This window comes from Mauremys reevesii, linkage group 14, assembly GCF_016161935.1.
Source record: "Mauremys reevesii isolate NIE-2019 linkage group 14, ASM1616193v1, whole genome shotgun sequence".
Classification (NCBI taxonomy): Eukaryota; Metazoa; Chordata; order Testudines; family Geoemydidae; genus Mauremys; species Mauremys reevesii.
This window is the reverse complement of record NC_052636.1, coordinates 1,365,980-1,382,107: the sequence shown is the minus strand read 5'-3', so window position 1 is coordinate 1,382,107 and position 16,128 is coordinate 1,365,980. Positions and strand designations below refer to the sequence as shown.

Genomic DNA, 16,128 nt, shown 5'->3' with positions numbered 1-16,128 from the left:
GGGCGCTCGGAGGATGGACCTGCTAGGCCGTAAAGTCGCGCGGGCGGACTGCAGATGCGCATAGCTAACCAAATGGTCCTCCTGGCCAGGTATGTGTTTGACATCTTGACATCCCTGGCAAAATACACGAACTTCTGCCGACAACTTCCCGCCAGGAGTTCTCAGCGATGCTCGAGGAGGAAAGACGTCCTCACGCTCGTCCATTACGGCGGCCCTCGGCCGGCGGACTCGGGGGCGCGGACAATAGCGACAGGGGTGGCGATGCGTCGCATCTCATGGCTGCAATCCTCTACGCTCCCACAAGAGGTGCAGTACACGCTGCAGGACCTGCCATTTGACACGAAAGGCCTATTCTCCGAAAAGACCGATTCGCGGATACAGACCTTGAAAGATGGGCGTATCGCCATACGAACTCTTGGCATGCACACGCCCGGCTCCAACGCAGGTCTTTCCGGCAACAGGCCCCTCGGTCCTTCCCGCAGCAGCGTTACCGTCCGTACACGTCTAGACGTCAGGGACAAAATCACCGGCGGCCTTCGGGTAACCGTCGCAACCAGTCCCAGGCCTCTTCCAAGGGCCCGCAAGGGTCCAAGCAGGCCTTTTGATGGGACGCCCGGGGGCGGCCCATCACTCTCCATCTCGGATCCTCCCCGTTTGTTTTCCAACCGCCTCTCCTATTTTCGTCCTGCGTGGTCCCGAATAACATCGGACAGCTGGGTTCTTCAGACTGTCCAGTCGGGATACCGTCTACAATTTGTTTCGCCCCCTCCTTCCCACCCACCCTCCCTGTCCCTCTTCAGGGACCCATCTCACGAGCAAGTCCTCCTGCAAGAGGTCCAGACTCTACTGAGCGTGGGTGCCATAGAGGTAGTGCCTCCAGACAGACGGGGCAGGGATTCTATTCCGCTATTTCCTTATCCCCAAGGCGAAAGGAGGGTTACGTCCTATTCTGGACCTCCGCGAGCTGAACAAATACCTGCTCAAGCCCAAATTTCGCATGGTCACCTTGGGGACCATCATTCCCTCTCTGGATCCGGGAGATTGGTTTGCCGCCCTCGACATGAAGGACGCTTACTTCCATGTCGCAATTTACCCCCCTCACAGGCGCTTCCTTCGGTTTCTAGTCAACAAAGACCACTACCAGTTCGCCGTGTTACCCTTCGGACTCGCCACGGCACCGAGGGTGTTTACAAAGTGCATGGCAGTGGTAGCAGCAGCCCTTCGCAGGCGCCAGATCCATGTCTACCCCTATCTGGACGACTGGTTGATTCGGGGGCAGTCGCAGGGGCTAGTACAGCGACAGGTGGCGGAAATCCTGTCCCTCTTTCAACACCTCGGTCTGCTTGTCAATGCCGAAGTCTACCCTGCTCCCGGCACAGCGGTGGAATTCATTGGCGCGATCCTCGACTCCTCGGTGGGCGCGCCTGCCTGCGCGATCTCGGCACCTGACGATGGCCTCCCTCATCAGGGAGCTGGTCAACTTTCCGACCACGACGGTGCGGTCATGCCTCCGCCTCCTCGGTCACATGGCATCGTGTACATATGTCACCGCGTACGCGCGACTCCACCTCCGTCCGTTCCAGTCGTGGCTGGCGTCGGTGTACCGCCCGCACCGCGACCACATCGACATGGTGGTCACGGTCACGAGACCGACCCTCGAGTCCCTCCGCTGGTGGCTCGACCCAGAGATCGTCTGCGCTGGAGTACCGTTCCACCCTCCTCGTCCGTCCGCGACGCTGACCACGGACGCCTCAGCGCTCGGTTGGGGGGCTCACCTGGGGGACCTTCACACGCAAGGCCTCTGGTCGCCCCAGGAGCTCGCTCTCCACATCAATGTCCGCGAGCTCCGGGCGATCCGTTTTGCATGTCACGCCTTTCGGACCAGCCTGCAAGGCCGCTGGGTGACAGTATTCACGGACAACACAACAGCTCTAGCCTATGTGAACAAGCAGGGCGGAGCTCGCTCGTCCCCCCTCTGCAAGGAGGCGATCCTCCTCTGGGACTTCTGCGTGACCCACTCCATTCACCTGGAAGCGTCCTTTCTTCCGGGAGTGCAGAACACGCTAGCCGACCGCCTCAGCAGGTCGTTTCTCTCCACGAGTGGTCCCTCCGTCCCGACGTGGTACACACGATTTTCCAGAGGTGGGGATTTCCCCGGGTCGACCTCTTCGCCTCCAGGGCGAACAGGAAGTGTCTCCAGTTCTGCTCGTTCCGAGGGCACTCGCCGGGATCTCTGTCCGACGCCTTCCTCTATCCGTGGCAGGCTCATCTCCTCTATGCCTTCCCTCCGTTTCCGCTAGTGCACAGAGTGCTCCAGAAGCTTCGGAGGGATCGAGCCACCATGATACTCGTGGCTCGGCCTGGCGCGCAGCATTGGTACACCCTGCTGCTCGAGCTCTCCGTTCGGGAGCCCATCACCCTCCCATTGTGGCGGACCTCATCACACAGGACTTGGCAGACTCCTCCACCCCAATCTGCAATCTCTCCATCTTACAGCCTGGTTCCTGCGTGGTTGACCACGCAGAGAGAGATGTTCGGCAGCCGTACAGCAGGTCCTGCTTGAAAGTAGAAAGCCTTCCACCCGTACTACATACATGGCAAAATGGAAGAGGTTCGCTCTGGTGTGACCAACAGGGGCTCAACCCTTTCGTGGTACCCATCACTACCATCCTGGACTACCTATGGTACCTTAAGGAGCAGGGTCTGGCGGTTTCCTCTTTGAGAGTCCACCTCGCCGCGGTGTCCGCCTTTCGTCCGTCGGCGGAGGGTCGGACCATCTTTTCCAATCCGATGGTCTCCCGCTTCCTGAAGGGCCTCGACCGCTTGTACCCGCCGGTCCGTCGCCCTGCCCCGACCTGGGACCTGAACCTCGTCCTGGCCAGACTCACGGGTCCTCCATTCGAGCCTATGGCCACGTGTTCTCTACTCTACCTCTCCTATAAGACGGCCTTCCTGGTTGCCATAACATCGGCAAGGAGAGTCTCGGAGCTAAGAGCATTGACGGTGGGCCCTCCCTATACCGTCTTCCACGCGGATAAGGTGCAGCTTCGCCCTCACCCGGCCTTCCTACCAAAGGTGGTCTCGGCCTTCCACCTTAATCAGGACATCTTCCTCCCGGTCTTCTTCCCGAAGCCCCACGCTTCGCCCCGGGAGCAACAGCTCCACACCCTCGACGTCCGTAGCGCGCTGGCGTTTTACATCGACCGGACAAGGCCTTTTCGGCGTTCCACCCAGCTCTTCATCGCAGTCGCTGATCGCATGAAAGGCGAGCCAGTCTCTACCCAACGCATTGCCTCCTGGGTGACCCAATGCATCCGGTCATGCTACGAGCTAGCTCACGTGACTCCATGCCGACTCACCGCTCACTCTACGAGAGCGCAAGCCTCGTCCGCCGCCTTCCTGAGCCATGTCCCCATCCAGGACATCTGCAGAGCGGCTACCTGGTCTTCGGTCCACACCTTCGCCTCCCACTACGCGTTGGTGCAGCAGTCTAGAGACGACGCAGCCTTCGGCTCCGCGGTTTTACACTCCGCAACGTCTCACTCCGACCCCACCGCCTAAGGTAAGGCTTGGGATTCACCTAACTGGAATGCATTGGAGCAATCACTCGAAGAAGAAAAGACGGTTACTCACCTGTAGTAACTGGTGTTCTTCGAGATGTGTTGCTCCAATCCATTCCAGACCCGCCCTCCTTCCCCACTGTCGGAGTAGCCGGCAAGAAGGAACTGAGGAGCGGACGGGCCGGCTGGGGTATATATTTAGCGCCATAGCGGCGCCACTCCAGGGGGCGCCCAGCCGGCCCGCCGGGGTTGCTAGGGAAAAAGTTCCGGAGAAGCCGTGCACGCGCGGCGCGCACACCTAACTGGAATGGATTGGAGCAACACATCTCGAAGAACACCAGTTACTACAGGTGAGTAACCGTCTTTTTCTGTGAGTTCATTTCTCCCTGGGGCTTCTCCCAGAAGTGTGGGGGGAAGGGGTCTCACACGACGTGGGAAGGCTGCATCATGAGAAAAACCACCTGTGCTCTATTTTCACACTTGCTAATCCTTCAAAGTAGCAGCAGGAGGAGAAGCGATACAAATGCATTAGACGCTAGAGCAAAATGAAGAGACAAAACCACAGACTCTGGACTCCGCATTCATGTATCCTGCAGTCTGAACCTGGAATCTGATACATTCCCTCATTGGCTACCATCATTTGCCAGCATGGAAGTGCTTCTTGTCCAACAAGGCAGCCAGATTGGGACCCGTGGGCATGGAATGGCTCTGAAGGAAGCTCCTCCACTCCTGTCTGTTTCTGACAAGTCTTTCAATGGCTCCCAAGCTGTGCCCCAGGTTTTTCAGCTCAATTTCCACAGCTCTTTGATGTGTTTTTGGGCAGCTTCATTTTCGCTTGCCTTCAGGTGTCCATCTTATTGCTGTTCTGGTGATGGAATCAGTTTCCTTCCGAAGCACATGGACAATCTATCTCCAACGCCTCCTGGCAATGATGGTGCGCAGATCCTCTTGGCTGCACTGTGTCAATAGATCTCAGTTTGAGATTGTTCTGGGCCAAAAGATGGGCAGGATTTTTCTGAGGCAGGTTGTATGGAAGGCAGAGAGTTTGGACATGTCATGCTTTCTCATTCCCCTGCATTCGGCACTATAAAGTGGTGTTGAAAATACTCAGCTCTGTTAAATCTTGAGTTTGGTTTTGGTGTTGTATTTTGATGATTTCCAGATTGTATTTAAGCTCCTGAAGGCGTTCCTGGCTTTACTGATTTTATTCCGGATGTCCTGGCTTGTTCCACCGTCCTGGCTGATGGTGCTACCCAAGTATGTGACTCTTTCTATGTTGGTGGGAACATAATCGTCTATCTGTACTGGTGATGCTGAGGCAATATTAAAGGTCATGAGATCCATCTTATTGTGGTTGATTTTCAGTCCAATTTCCTGGCTGAAGGTGTCGAGTCCATTTGTTTTTTCTTGTATATGGTGTTGGGTATGTGATAGGCGAGCGAGATCATCTGCGAAGTCCAGATCTTCAAGGGATGAGAAGGGTGTCCATTTAATGCCTCTTGGCATGTCTTCTGTTGTACGCCGCATTACCCAGCCGATGGCAACACTGAAGAGTATTTCAGGCACGACACGCCCCTGACATACTCCTGTTTTGACTTTGAAACTGCGCTCACTGCGATCAACACTGCATGTGAAGTTGAAATAGTGAGGTACAACTCCCCCAACTATGCCCATTTCCTTCTTTAATCTAGTGGCACAGATTTTAATTAGGGACTAAATTCAGGTGCGGCTCAGAATCCCTGTAAAACACCAAATGTTAGGTCTCTATTAAAAATAGGTATCTTTCTGCAGCTATATCACATTCAACAGGGATTTCATTTTCTACACATTTGCCAGGGTATATCCCAGGGTGAGCTCAACAGAAATATCATCCATTTTCCCATCCCTACCTAGCTGGGATTGTATTTCCCAAATAATAGGCAACATGCAGCTGATTAGGAAGGAGATCTCTTCAGGAGCCACCTCCTGCAGGGCCTGGGTAACAACTGCTTTGGGAGCCAAACACATGGGTATTTCAGCTAGTTCCAAGTCATTTACTAGGGAATCCTCCTCCCAGCCCTTTAGAAAAAATATTGACCTAACCAACTGAACAGCAGTGTGATCATATGCATTTATTTCCACAATTTGTGCTTTGGTGTTTTTCACCATTTCAGAATGGAAAGTAAAAGTGCTGCCGTCCCCTTGGTAGCACGCCCAACAGATTATCAGGAGAGAATATTCCAATCTAATGGCACTTGAACTTCCCCCCGGGGCATCACGGAGGGGAGGGGGAAAGAAAAAAAATATCATAAGAAATTACTGTTTTAGCAAATGGTCCCTTGTCTCAAAGTCCCAAACAAATCTGAGTGACATGCTGCCAAATAAAAGTAATATGCAACTATGAAACCAAACGGTGCTCAGGAAAGCGAGAAACCTGCAACACCCAGAAGCGTACGATACTCCTGCGGGAATCCTGTGCTAGACATGGATTCGGCACGTGTACAGTGGCTCAGAATTCCTCCAGGTGTAATTAAGACACTTTCAGTTTCATATAAAATGAAATTCCAGAGCAGGTTACAACTAATGACTCAAAATCAGAACAGAATCTTGCCCTGCATTCTCCTCCGATGTATTCAAACCTGCTTCACACAGCATCACCTTATTACAAGACATTTCCCATCATCATAACAGGGGAAAACAGCCAGCCAGCCTGCCTGTAAACAAAACTCCCAAAGCAGCAAGGAAAAGGGCAGAAGCAGCTTTGCCAATAGATAAAAACAGGACTTGAAACACAGAATGAATACCCTGTGTTTCCCCTCCGACTGTGACACTTGAATCCCCAACCCCAACGAGACCGACTGAGAATCGAAGTGCAGTACCTAGCACAGAGAGCAGAGAACACCGCATCACGTGGAGTGGGAGGTGGGAAGATAGCATGTGAATAGGATAATAATAAATAATAATTGGAGATATACCAATCTCCTAGAACTGGAAGGGACCTTGAAAGGTCATTGAGTCCAGCCCCCTGCCTTCACTAGCAGGACCAATTTTTGCCCCAGATCCCTAAATGGCCCCCCTCAAGGATTGAACTCACAACCCTGGGTTTAGCAGGCCAATGCTCAAACCACTGAGCTATCCCTCCCCCCTCGTTGTGGTTGACACAGAAGCTAAAGCTGCTGGGCTGAGGAGGGCTAGTGATGGTGACTGATTCAGAGGGAAAAATGACATTTTCCTCTAGCCCTGTTCCTGCTCTTTGTTATAGTTCAATATATTTCAAACGAGGAAAATGGTAGAAGAGAGATCTGCTCTGCAGCACAACCCAAAGCAACAGCAGAGCAACTGGGAAGGAGACAATTTGCCCCCCAAAGGGAGAAATAAACGACTAAGAAATGGGGGAACAGTATAACCGTGACGCTCAGGGTTTGTTTAGGTCAGGTCACGGGGAAAGCTAATGGCAACCCCTGCACCTGGGCTGCATCTGTCCTACAACTATAATTGTCTTTTTACACCCAGATCACTAACTTGAGCAGCCAACGCCATGTGCAGCCCTAGCGGATGTCAGGCACAGGTAGTTTTTGCCTCAGTGTAGCTTGTTGGGAATCAAACCTCTCTCCCCACCTGGAGCTGATGAACATTCCTGGCTGGAGGGACACACACTCCTATGACTCAAAGGAAAGGAGTTGATAGAAAAGATCACAGGACTGACCCCAAAGAAGGGTGAGCTGCAACAGGCAGAAGCAGGCAACTCATCTGGGGGAGCTGAGAGACCACAGTGAAGATAGTACAAAAATCAGTATGTAGGAATTAGCAAATGTGATTTAAAAAAAAAAAATCTTTGGCTAGTCCTAGTGAAGGGATTTATTATAGTTCTGTGTCAGGTGGCTTTTCTGATGCCTAGTAAGCGCTGAGCCCTGACTGAAGCTTTTCCCGCACTCAGAGCACGTGTAGGGCGTCTCCCCCGTGTGGATTCGCTGATGTGTGACCAGGGCTGAGCTGTGACTGAAGCTTTTCCCGCACTCCGAGCACATATAAGGTGTCTCTCCGGTGTGGATTCGCCAATGTGTGATAAGGTTTGAGCTCTGATTGAAGCTTTTCCCGCACTCAGAGCACGTATAGGGCATCTCCCCCGTGTGGATTCTCCGGTGTCGAATAAGGGCTGAGCTGTGGCTGAAGCTTTTCCCGCACTCAGAACATCTGTAGGATGACATGCCAGTGTGGATTCTCTGATGTGTGATAAGGTTTGAGCTCCGATTGAAGCTTTTCCCGCACTCGGGGCACGTGTAGGGCGTCTCCCCCGTGTGGATTCTCTGATGCGTGATGAGGGCTGAGCTATAACTGAAGCGTTTCCCACACTCAGGGCACATGTAGGGGGTCTCTCCAGTGTGGATTCTCTGATGCGTGGTAAGGGCTGAGCGCTGATTGAAGCGTTTCCCGCACTCCGGGCACGTGTAGGGAGTCTCTCCCGTGTGGATTCGCCGATGCCTAATAAGGTTAGCACTCTGACTGAAGCTTTTCCCGCACTCGGCACACACATAGGGCGTCTCTCCAGTGTGGGTTCTCTGATGTGTGATCAGGGCAGAGCTATGACCAAAGCTTTTCCCGCACTCAGGGCAGGTGTAGGGTGTTTCTCCTGTATGGATTCTCCGATGTCTGATAAGGGCTGAGCTACGATTGAAGCTTTTCCCACACTCGGAGCACGTGTAGGGCGTCTCCCCCGTGTGGATTCTCTGATGTGTGATAAGGGCAGAGCTCTGACTGAAGCTTTTCCCGCACTCCGAACATCCGTAGGGCGTCTCTCCCGTGTGAATTCTCCTGTGTGTGATAAGGTGTGAGCTCTGATTGAAGCTTTTCCCGCACTCAGAGCACGTGTAGGGCGTCTCCCCTGTGTGGATTCTCCAATGTGTGATCAGGGCAGAGCTCTGAGTGAAGCTTTTCCCGCACTCAGAGCAGGTGTAAGGTCTCTCTTCTCTGTGGATTCTCTGATGTGTGAAAAGGTCCAAATTCACTTTGAAGCTTTTCCCGCACTCCTGGCATGTGTAGCATGTCTCTTCCAAGTTAATCCTCTCATGTCCAATAAGGTCTGAGTGGCTACTGAAGTTTTCCTCTGGCCTCTGCTGAGTCTCACAGACTTTTGCTTTTTCTGGGAGTGCACAATGCCCGGACACATTCCTTTTGGATCTTCCTGATAACGTTCCATGTGGTTCTACTTTCTGAGCATCTTCCTGCTGGGGTTTCTCCTTCTTATTCTCACTTACCATCCCATCACCTGATGGGAGATGGAGAGAATCCAGACATAGGTCACTCCCTGCACCGGAAAGAAAGGAAATCTCAGAGAGAGGAACGGAAAAAGGGATGAACAAACCAAAATATGTATGGGAGAGATCAAACCTCTCAGGAGCTGATTTTCCCCAAACCCTTCCCCAGAGGAGAGAGGAAGGGATCAGTTTTGGTCCACATCTCACCAGAACACTCAAGGGAAAGTGAGATCGGGGAGGGACCTGCTGCAAGTTGTCAGTCAGAATAGGAGGGAACCCATGAGTGACATCTGCCATAATGATTCCACATCTGCAGGGAACAATCCTGAGCTTGGAGAGCTCACAAGGTCTTTGTAGGGCACCCCAAATGTTTCCTGCATTCCTAAGCAGTTGAGTTGGTTTAACCAAGTCCTCACCTGTGCAGGCAGCTCTCGGGAGCACTTCTTTCTCAGAGGCCTGGAGGTCCGGGACCCACGGCTCTTCCCCTCGTTCCAGCTGCGAGATCACATCAGGTTTGGAAATTGGAAACCCTACTCCAGGCAAAGAAAAGAAGGGAGGTCAGTGGAATTTGTGGGATACTCGTCACAAAGAATATTCCATGGTTGTAATCCCTGCTCATTTTTAAGCAGTAACATCCCAAGGCCAGCTTCCTTGGCTCCAAGTGGCAGGAGAGTTATTATTATTATAAATCATATTCATTACCTTAGTGCCTCAGGGCCAACTAACAGCGGGTCCCCATTGTGCTAGGACAAGTACAAACAGAGAATAGTAGCTGGCCCAGGCCCTGATGAATTTTCAATCTGAATGACAAGACAGACACAGAATGGGGGAAGGGGTGGAACCCACCAGCAGAGTGAACTATGTGAAGGCAGAGTGACCGATCTCATGAACGCAGGCTTATATCCTGAGACTATTGTATTTAATGTTATGACTTGGGCCAGAGTTCTCTGGAAATTGCCGCTTTTACTGCATTTTTTCCCCCCAAAATGACTCTTCATTTCTGGAATCATGTTTCATATCCAGAATTGCTGGAGAGGGCATCCATTGAGCAGACCACGGAGACAGGTGAAATGTGTAGCTACCTGTGATGGGGGAGACTAGGCCCAGAGGCCCCCTGCTGAAGGCCTCAGGGTCCTGACACACCCGTCCCAGGTAAGGAGCAGTGGAGAGGTCCTCCAAGCAGGCTAGAGTGGCTGCAGGGGAAGCAGCCAATCAGGGCCCAGGAAGGCCCTACAAAAAGCAGCTACAGAGCCAGAAAGAGTGCAGTTCCTTGGAGGAGCGTGGCTGGACGAGGGAGCTGCAGTATTGTGGATGGCCCAGGGATAGTAGAGACCAGGGGAGCAAGGAAGAACTCCTGGCTGGCTACTGGCCTGAGCTTAGAAGAATCCTGAGCTCGGGATAAGACATTGGTGAAGGGACCCGGAGGACTGGGTGGGCCTGGGTCCCTCCCAAGAGGCCACCGGGGCAGGGCCTACAATTGGACATCCGTAAATCCCCAGAAGGGCACTGAACTGTCAGGGGGCCCAGCTGAAGGCTTGGGCCAAAACAGACGAAGGGAAGACGTCCTGTGGGTATGGCCCAATGGCAGGTCTGGGACTGGTTTAAAGACCGTGGACACACCAAACTAGAGGGGCGCTTGCGAGAAGCGGGTGCTGACCCCATGACGTTACCCCGGAACTGTGACATCGCAAAAGCGCATTTTGGGGAATTAGGGAATCTAGCGACTCAGGTGTAATGGGAGGGAGAATTAAACTCCCCCAGCGTGTGGAGAAGGCTGGGGAATTAAGCACTAAAATTCAGGAGCAACAGCCCCTAATTCTTCCAGGAAAGGAGAAGGTAAGAAACAAGAACTGGGCCATGCAGCCTCAGGAGGGACCGGCTCAGAGATCCAAGGAGCCTGGAGGGAAGACAGCTTGTGGCTGCTGCAGATGGGGAGAACAAGATTCTTCCCCAAACATTCTCCCATTGACCCTGACCTGATTTAATGCCCCAGTTTCATGTCTTGTGGGCACTGTTCTGCCAGCCAGAGGTGAAAGGGCACAGGCAGAGAATGGGTTATTAGCTCGGAACATGCGTGGAGGGGCAAGGAGGTGAATATAATAAATGGGTTACTAAGCTTGCTACAGTTAAAGGCCTGTTCTGTTAGGCTGAGGCTTTGTGGGAGCCGTTATGCTGAAGTCTGGGATTTACCTGAATAGGCCTAAGGAGAGAATCCCAGGTCAGATATTTCGCACCCTCATTTTGAGAGACTAATGAGGAACCACAAGCGGGTGGAATACGCCACAGGACTCTGAAAGAAGGAAGTCTGGGGCGGGCTCTAGCAATTAGGTTGCTATGCAGTATCTCAGCAGTTGGACGCATTCATATATTAGAATTATTAATAGATCAGTGATGTAAATCATGAGTATTGAGGCTTGATGCTCAATTATGGATTTCCCAAAGGCCAGGTATGGTTTGGGGCAGCCATTGACATTACTGTAATCAGAGCAAAGGAGCAGATGTGGTATATCGCCATCCTATTACCATAAGAAACCAGAGAAAATACCTCTCCTAGTGACCAGTTTTTCATTTTGTCAGGTCCCTGGGACAGTGTAAACTGAAGCAGGGCCTCCCGTCTGATGGGCTCCCTTGCGCCTCGATCTTTGTTTCCAATGGTGTCCATAGCTTGTAAGTCAGCACAGTGCAAGCCCCTCTTTACTATACTTCTCTGACTGTAATCGTTACGTGTATTGAGCCTTGCCTATGATTTCAACTATAAATCAAGTGTCTGTGTGTTTCACCCAATTTCATCTCCTCCAGTAACGGTGAGTAGCCATGTACAAGGGGGAGCTGCACCCCAACACGTCATCTTATCGGTGTAAACACTGTCCAGGCTACACCACCAGCCTGTGACATCATCAACAAAGTGCCCATGTGTGCCTGGGAAGGGGCCCTGCTCTGGGCGGGAGGATGCAGCAAGGACTCAGGGTCAGTGGCCGGGGTCGCTGTGCACAGAGATGGGGAGGTTATACGGGGAGCGGGGTAATGAGTGGCAGAGGGAGGTCGAGAGTTAAAATAATATTTGGGGGCTGGGGGAATGTATAAAGAAGTTAAACTGAACAGAAATAAAACTGGAGTGTAGGTTCTAAACCAACAAGGCTTGGGCAGGGATTCGGGGTTAAAGGTCTGGGATCCCCCCCAGCTCTAGATCCCCAAACCTCTCCTCCCTCCCACTGACCCACCCAGCCCACTTCCCGGGTGCCCTTCCCCCACACTCCCCTCCCCTTCTTCCCATTACTCTCAGCCGGCACCACCTCCCGGCACCTTGGGAGCTTCTTGTGTTCCCTCCTCGTCTCTCACAACCTCCTCCCTCCCTGCTGCTTCGTAGCTCTAACCCTGCAAACACCCTCCCTGTGTCCTGGCACCCCAGAATTATCTACTCCCCCCTTCTCCTCCCCTCCCACGGCTCTGTTCTCCCTTCACCCGTGGGGTCCTGAATGGGAACATTATTCGCTCTCCTATCGAAAGAGGAGCTCATCTGACTGTCACACAAGCCAGGCATGAGTCACACACCTATTTACTCAACTTAATTCAGAATTGTACAGACAGTATATTTTCCTCTTACAATGAGGAAAAGGCGTGAAAGATACAGTTATTAATGTATTTTAATGCATCCAGTAAGGATACTTTAAATACAATTTTTAAATGACTGACGGAATCAGAAATGCAAATGTCCAAAAAATTGTACCAGCAGGTGGGAGATAAGGTCAAAAAACGTGGGCAAGGAAACTTGTCAAAACTTGTTTGATTACTCCGGGGGGAATTCTGCATCAGTGCACATGCACAGAATTCACGGCCCCCGCAGACTTCTTTGCTTACCCGCAGAAAAATGACTATTGATGAGGAAGCAAAGGGAAGCCACAAGAGCGGTCATTTGCCCACTCCCTGGCAGTGCAGACAGGTCAGGTTGGGGCACCCTGAGCAGCCGGTAGAGACGTAAATCACCGCCTGAGGGCGTGGGGCTGGGTAGTCGTGTGTGTGTTTGTGAGAGAGAGAGAGAAACTGTCCCTCTTGCTCGCTACTGCAGCGTGCTTGGCGTGGAGGGGTAAGGGCTTGGGGCATTTCTGAATTGTTCCCATTGTTCTTAGTGAATTCCCCCAGGAGTATAAAACAGGTGTGCAAATGTTAAGGCTCACATTGCCAGAATGGTGTAAAGGAATCTTATTCTAAAGGACAGTGTGGCCTTATAAATGCTTATGGTGCTCTAGTGATTAGTACTGGTCTAAATCTTTGGACCGAAAACATTTCCTATCAAAACGTGCTCCATGAACTGAGCATACGGCTGCATCCATGTGTCGACTAATCATTACAAGTAACAAGTCAATATGAGCTACATTCCTATTAGACTGAGGGGGGTTGGTGATTTCCTCCCATGCTCCTATTCGCCATCCGTTGTATTGTAGTTTAAATCAATTACCAAAATAATTGAAACGAGCCGGATTCTATTGCATTATTTTGACCAAAAAAATGCAGAATTTTAAAATATTGTGCATAGAATTTAATATTTTGGTGCAGAATTCCCCCAGGAGCAGTGTAAGTAAAGGTATAAAGTTATTGCTACTCAGGTTCTTTAGAGACCCCACAGCTTCTAATAACTGAGGGGACGGGACTCCTTACCCAGCGAGGTCACCGTCTCGTAGTTCTCCTGCATGACATTCCTGTAGAGGGCTCTCTGAGCGGGGTCCAGCAGAGCCCCCTCTCCCCTGGTGAAATACACAGCCACCTCCTCGAAGGTCACCGGCCCCTGAAAGAGCAAGAGTCCAACACTCAGGACCTGCTGCCCCACTCACAGCCCCACTATTCACGGAACAGCAGCACCAGGTAAATGGAGGCTCCGGGAAGCCCATGTTAACAGAGTCCCACCCCACCTTGCCTAGAGCAGCCAGGAGCCATCAGAGGGTAGAAAGAGAGAATCTTTGTGTCTCCCAGCTGACAGACGGAGGCAGGGTCTTCACATTTCTCTCACACCTACAAGCCAGAGCTTGGTACGGGAGATGGAGCCTCCAGCAGTGTCCAGAGACAGCCCCCTGGTAGGAATCCCAACTCCCTCTCAGCAAAATAGATGGAAGAACGGAGAAGTCAAGAGGAAAGTGTATATAAGCCAGAAGGTTGGAAATGTCGCAGACGGGTAAGGGAAGCAAACAGCAATATATGGCCAGCAGAGCCAAGGAAAACCAGAAGGAAGTTTTTGAAGTATAAGTACAAAGAGAATCCTAACAATGGCATTGGACCATTATTAGACAGAAATGGCAGAATTAGCGCACACAAAAAATGCCGAAGAGGTAAGTGTTCAGTAAGTATTTCTCTCCTAGATTTTGGGGGAAAACAGATGTAGTCCTATTATATGATGAGGAGGATGACTCTTTCCTTTCCAGTAATAACGCACGAGGACGTTAAACAGCAGCTATTACAGTTAGACGTGTTTAAATCAATGGGTCCAGATAACTTGTATCCAAGAGTTTTGAAAGACCCGGTGGAGGAGCGTAGTGGACTGTTAATGTTGATTTTCATTAGGACTTGGATCACTGGGGAAATTCCATAAGACTGGAAAAAAGCTAATGCTGTGCCAATATTTAAAAAGTCTAAAAGAGATGACCCAGCTAATTACAAGAGTGTTAGACTGACATCGATACTGGGCAAGAGAATGGAGCAGCCGATACTGGAGTTCATTTAATAAAAGCATTAAAGGAAAGTAATATAATTAGTACTAATCAACAAACGTTTAGGGAAAATAGATCCCATCAAATTACCTGGATGTCCTTATTGGATGAGGCCAGGAGACTGGCTGATATGTTGCCCTGGATTTGAGGGTGACAGATTTGTGTATACCCCAGAATATGATCAAGCTGATTGCAACCACATTGTATGCATTCAGCCACCAGGAATTAATGAATTAGAACACAACCTCGTTAAGGGTTAATTTGAACAACAGGCTTTTAGAGGCAGAAAATGCCAGCTAGTTTTAACCCTGCTAATCAGAATGGGAGGAGGGGAGAGAAAAGTAAATAAGTGGGAATGACGGGGATGAAAACCTTGAGTGTAGCCGCCTCTGATATTAGACGTTTATTGAAAGTTAGGAGAAGTGATGAGCCAGTAGGGGTCATTATGACCTATGTGTGTTGTAGAAGTCGGCTCTAAGAAGTTTAGATAATCGAGTGTACTTTGGAGCAGTCAGCGGGAGCCATCCTTGGAGAGAAATCTTTCCTGTCGTCTTTACTCCCTGGCAGGGAGGCGTTTGGCCGGCACTGACCCGTCGCTGATTGCTCAATACCGTCCCAGAATATAGGCTGGGATGTTCTAAATCTACTGTTTGTCTGTATGTGCTTAAATCTAAACGCTGCAGCGTTAGACAGGAGCACGCTTACTTGCATTACTCCCTGATCAGACAGAATGGCTCTGCGTTTCTGAAAACCCCCAAGGACCAGCTAAAGCTAAGAGTATTGATTTAATATACTGAGACTTCTGTGAGACACCTGACTTGGTTCAGTACAATATTTTGATTTAAAAAAAAAACTAGAATGATACAAAATACACGTGGCATAGATTAAAAACTGGCTAACTGATAGATTCCGGCTCCAGCACTGGGAATCTGGGAAGTTTTCCCAGCCCTGGCTGAGGGGTTATTTCCTCTTCCACAAAGAGGGGAAGTTCCACTCCTAGTCTTTAAAAGTAGGCCCCAGATTACACAAGTCTCAGCAGGTTTGTCACCTCCTGTCCCCTCCCTTTCCCCACCCTAGATAGTTCCTGCCTCCCACCACCTGGAGCAGCTCCCACCCTCCTATGCATTTACTGCTCCTCTCCCTCCAAGCAGAACCCACCACCAGCTCCCTGATAATCCCTTACCTGAGCCAGCTCCATTGCAGCCATTTCCTTCCCCCTGGGAGGAGGGGATGATCTGGAGCGAAACGTGGACGTTATTCTGTAGCCTGCCAGGGCAAGAGGGGCAAGGTGAGAGAATTCAGAGGGGATTTTGTCCATTCCACAAGCCGATTGCCCCCAGGATGTTTCCCTGCTAATGGACATTCCAGGTTCTGCCACACTGTGGAGCACAGAGTGACCTTATCCCAGTACAGGCCTAGCCCCATCCCACCAGGGTGTAACCCTCTGAGACAGGGTGAACCCCTCCCAGTAGCAGGGCTCCTGACCCAGATGTTCCAGTAGTAGCAGAAGCCAAGGCTGGGGGTGCTGAGTCCATCCCGGCAAGGTCACAAGTCTGCAGGTGGTGGAGCGCCCCCTTCAGGAGGAAAAAGTCCCTTGCTTCTTGCTGGCAACATGCACCGCTCAGTGCAGAACCG

General features: G+C 51.2%; 1 protein-coding gene across 1 annotated transcript in view; it reads right to left on the bottom strand.

Annotated features, from left to right (window-relative positions):
* The window catches only part of LOC120381414 (zinc finger protein 850-like), a 376,174-nt gene that overhangs the window by 111,952 nt on the left and 248,094 nt on the right, over positions 1-16,128 (bottom strand). Inside the window, exons 10-11 of the mRNA XM_039499601.1 lie at positions 7,456-8,593; positions 6,947-6,953 (exon numbers count right to left, since the gene is read on the bottom strand). Coding sequence (XP_039355535.1) covers positions 6,947-6,953; positions 7,456-8,593 — 1,145 coding nt within the window. The remainder of the gene's footprint in view (positions 1-6,946; positions 6,954-7,455; positions 8,594-16,128) is intronic.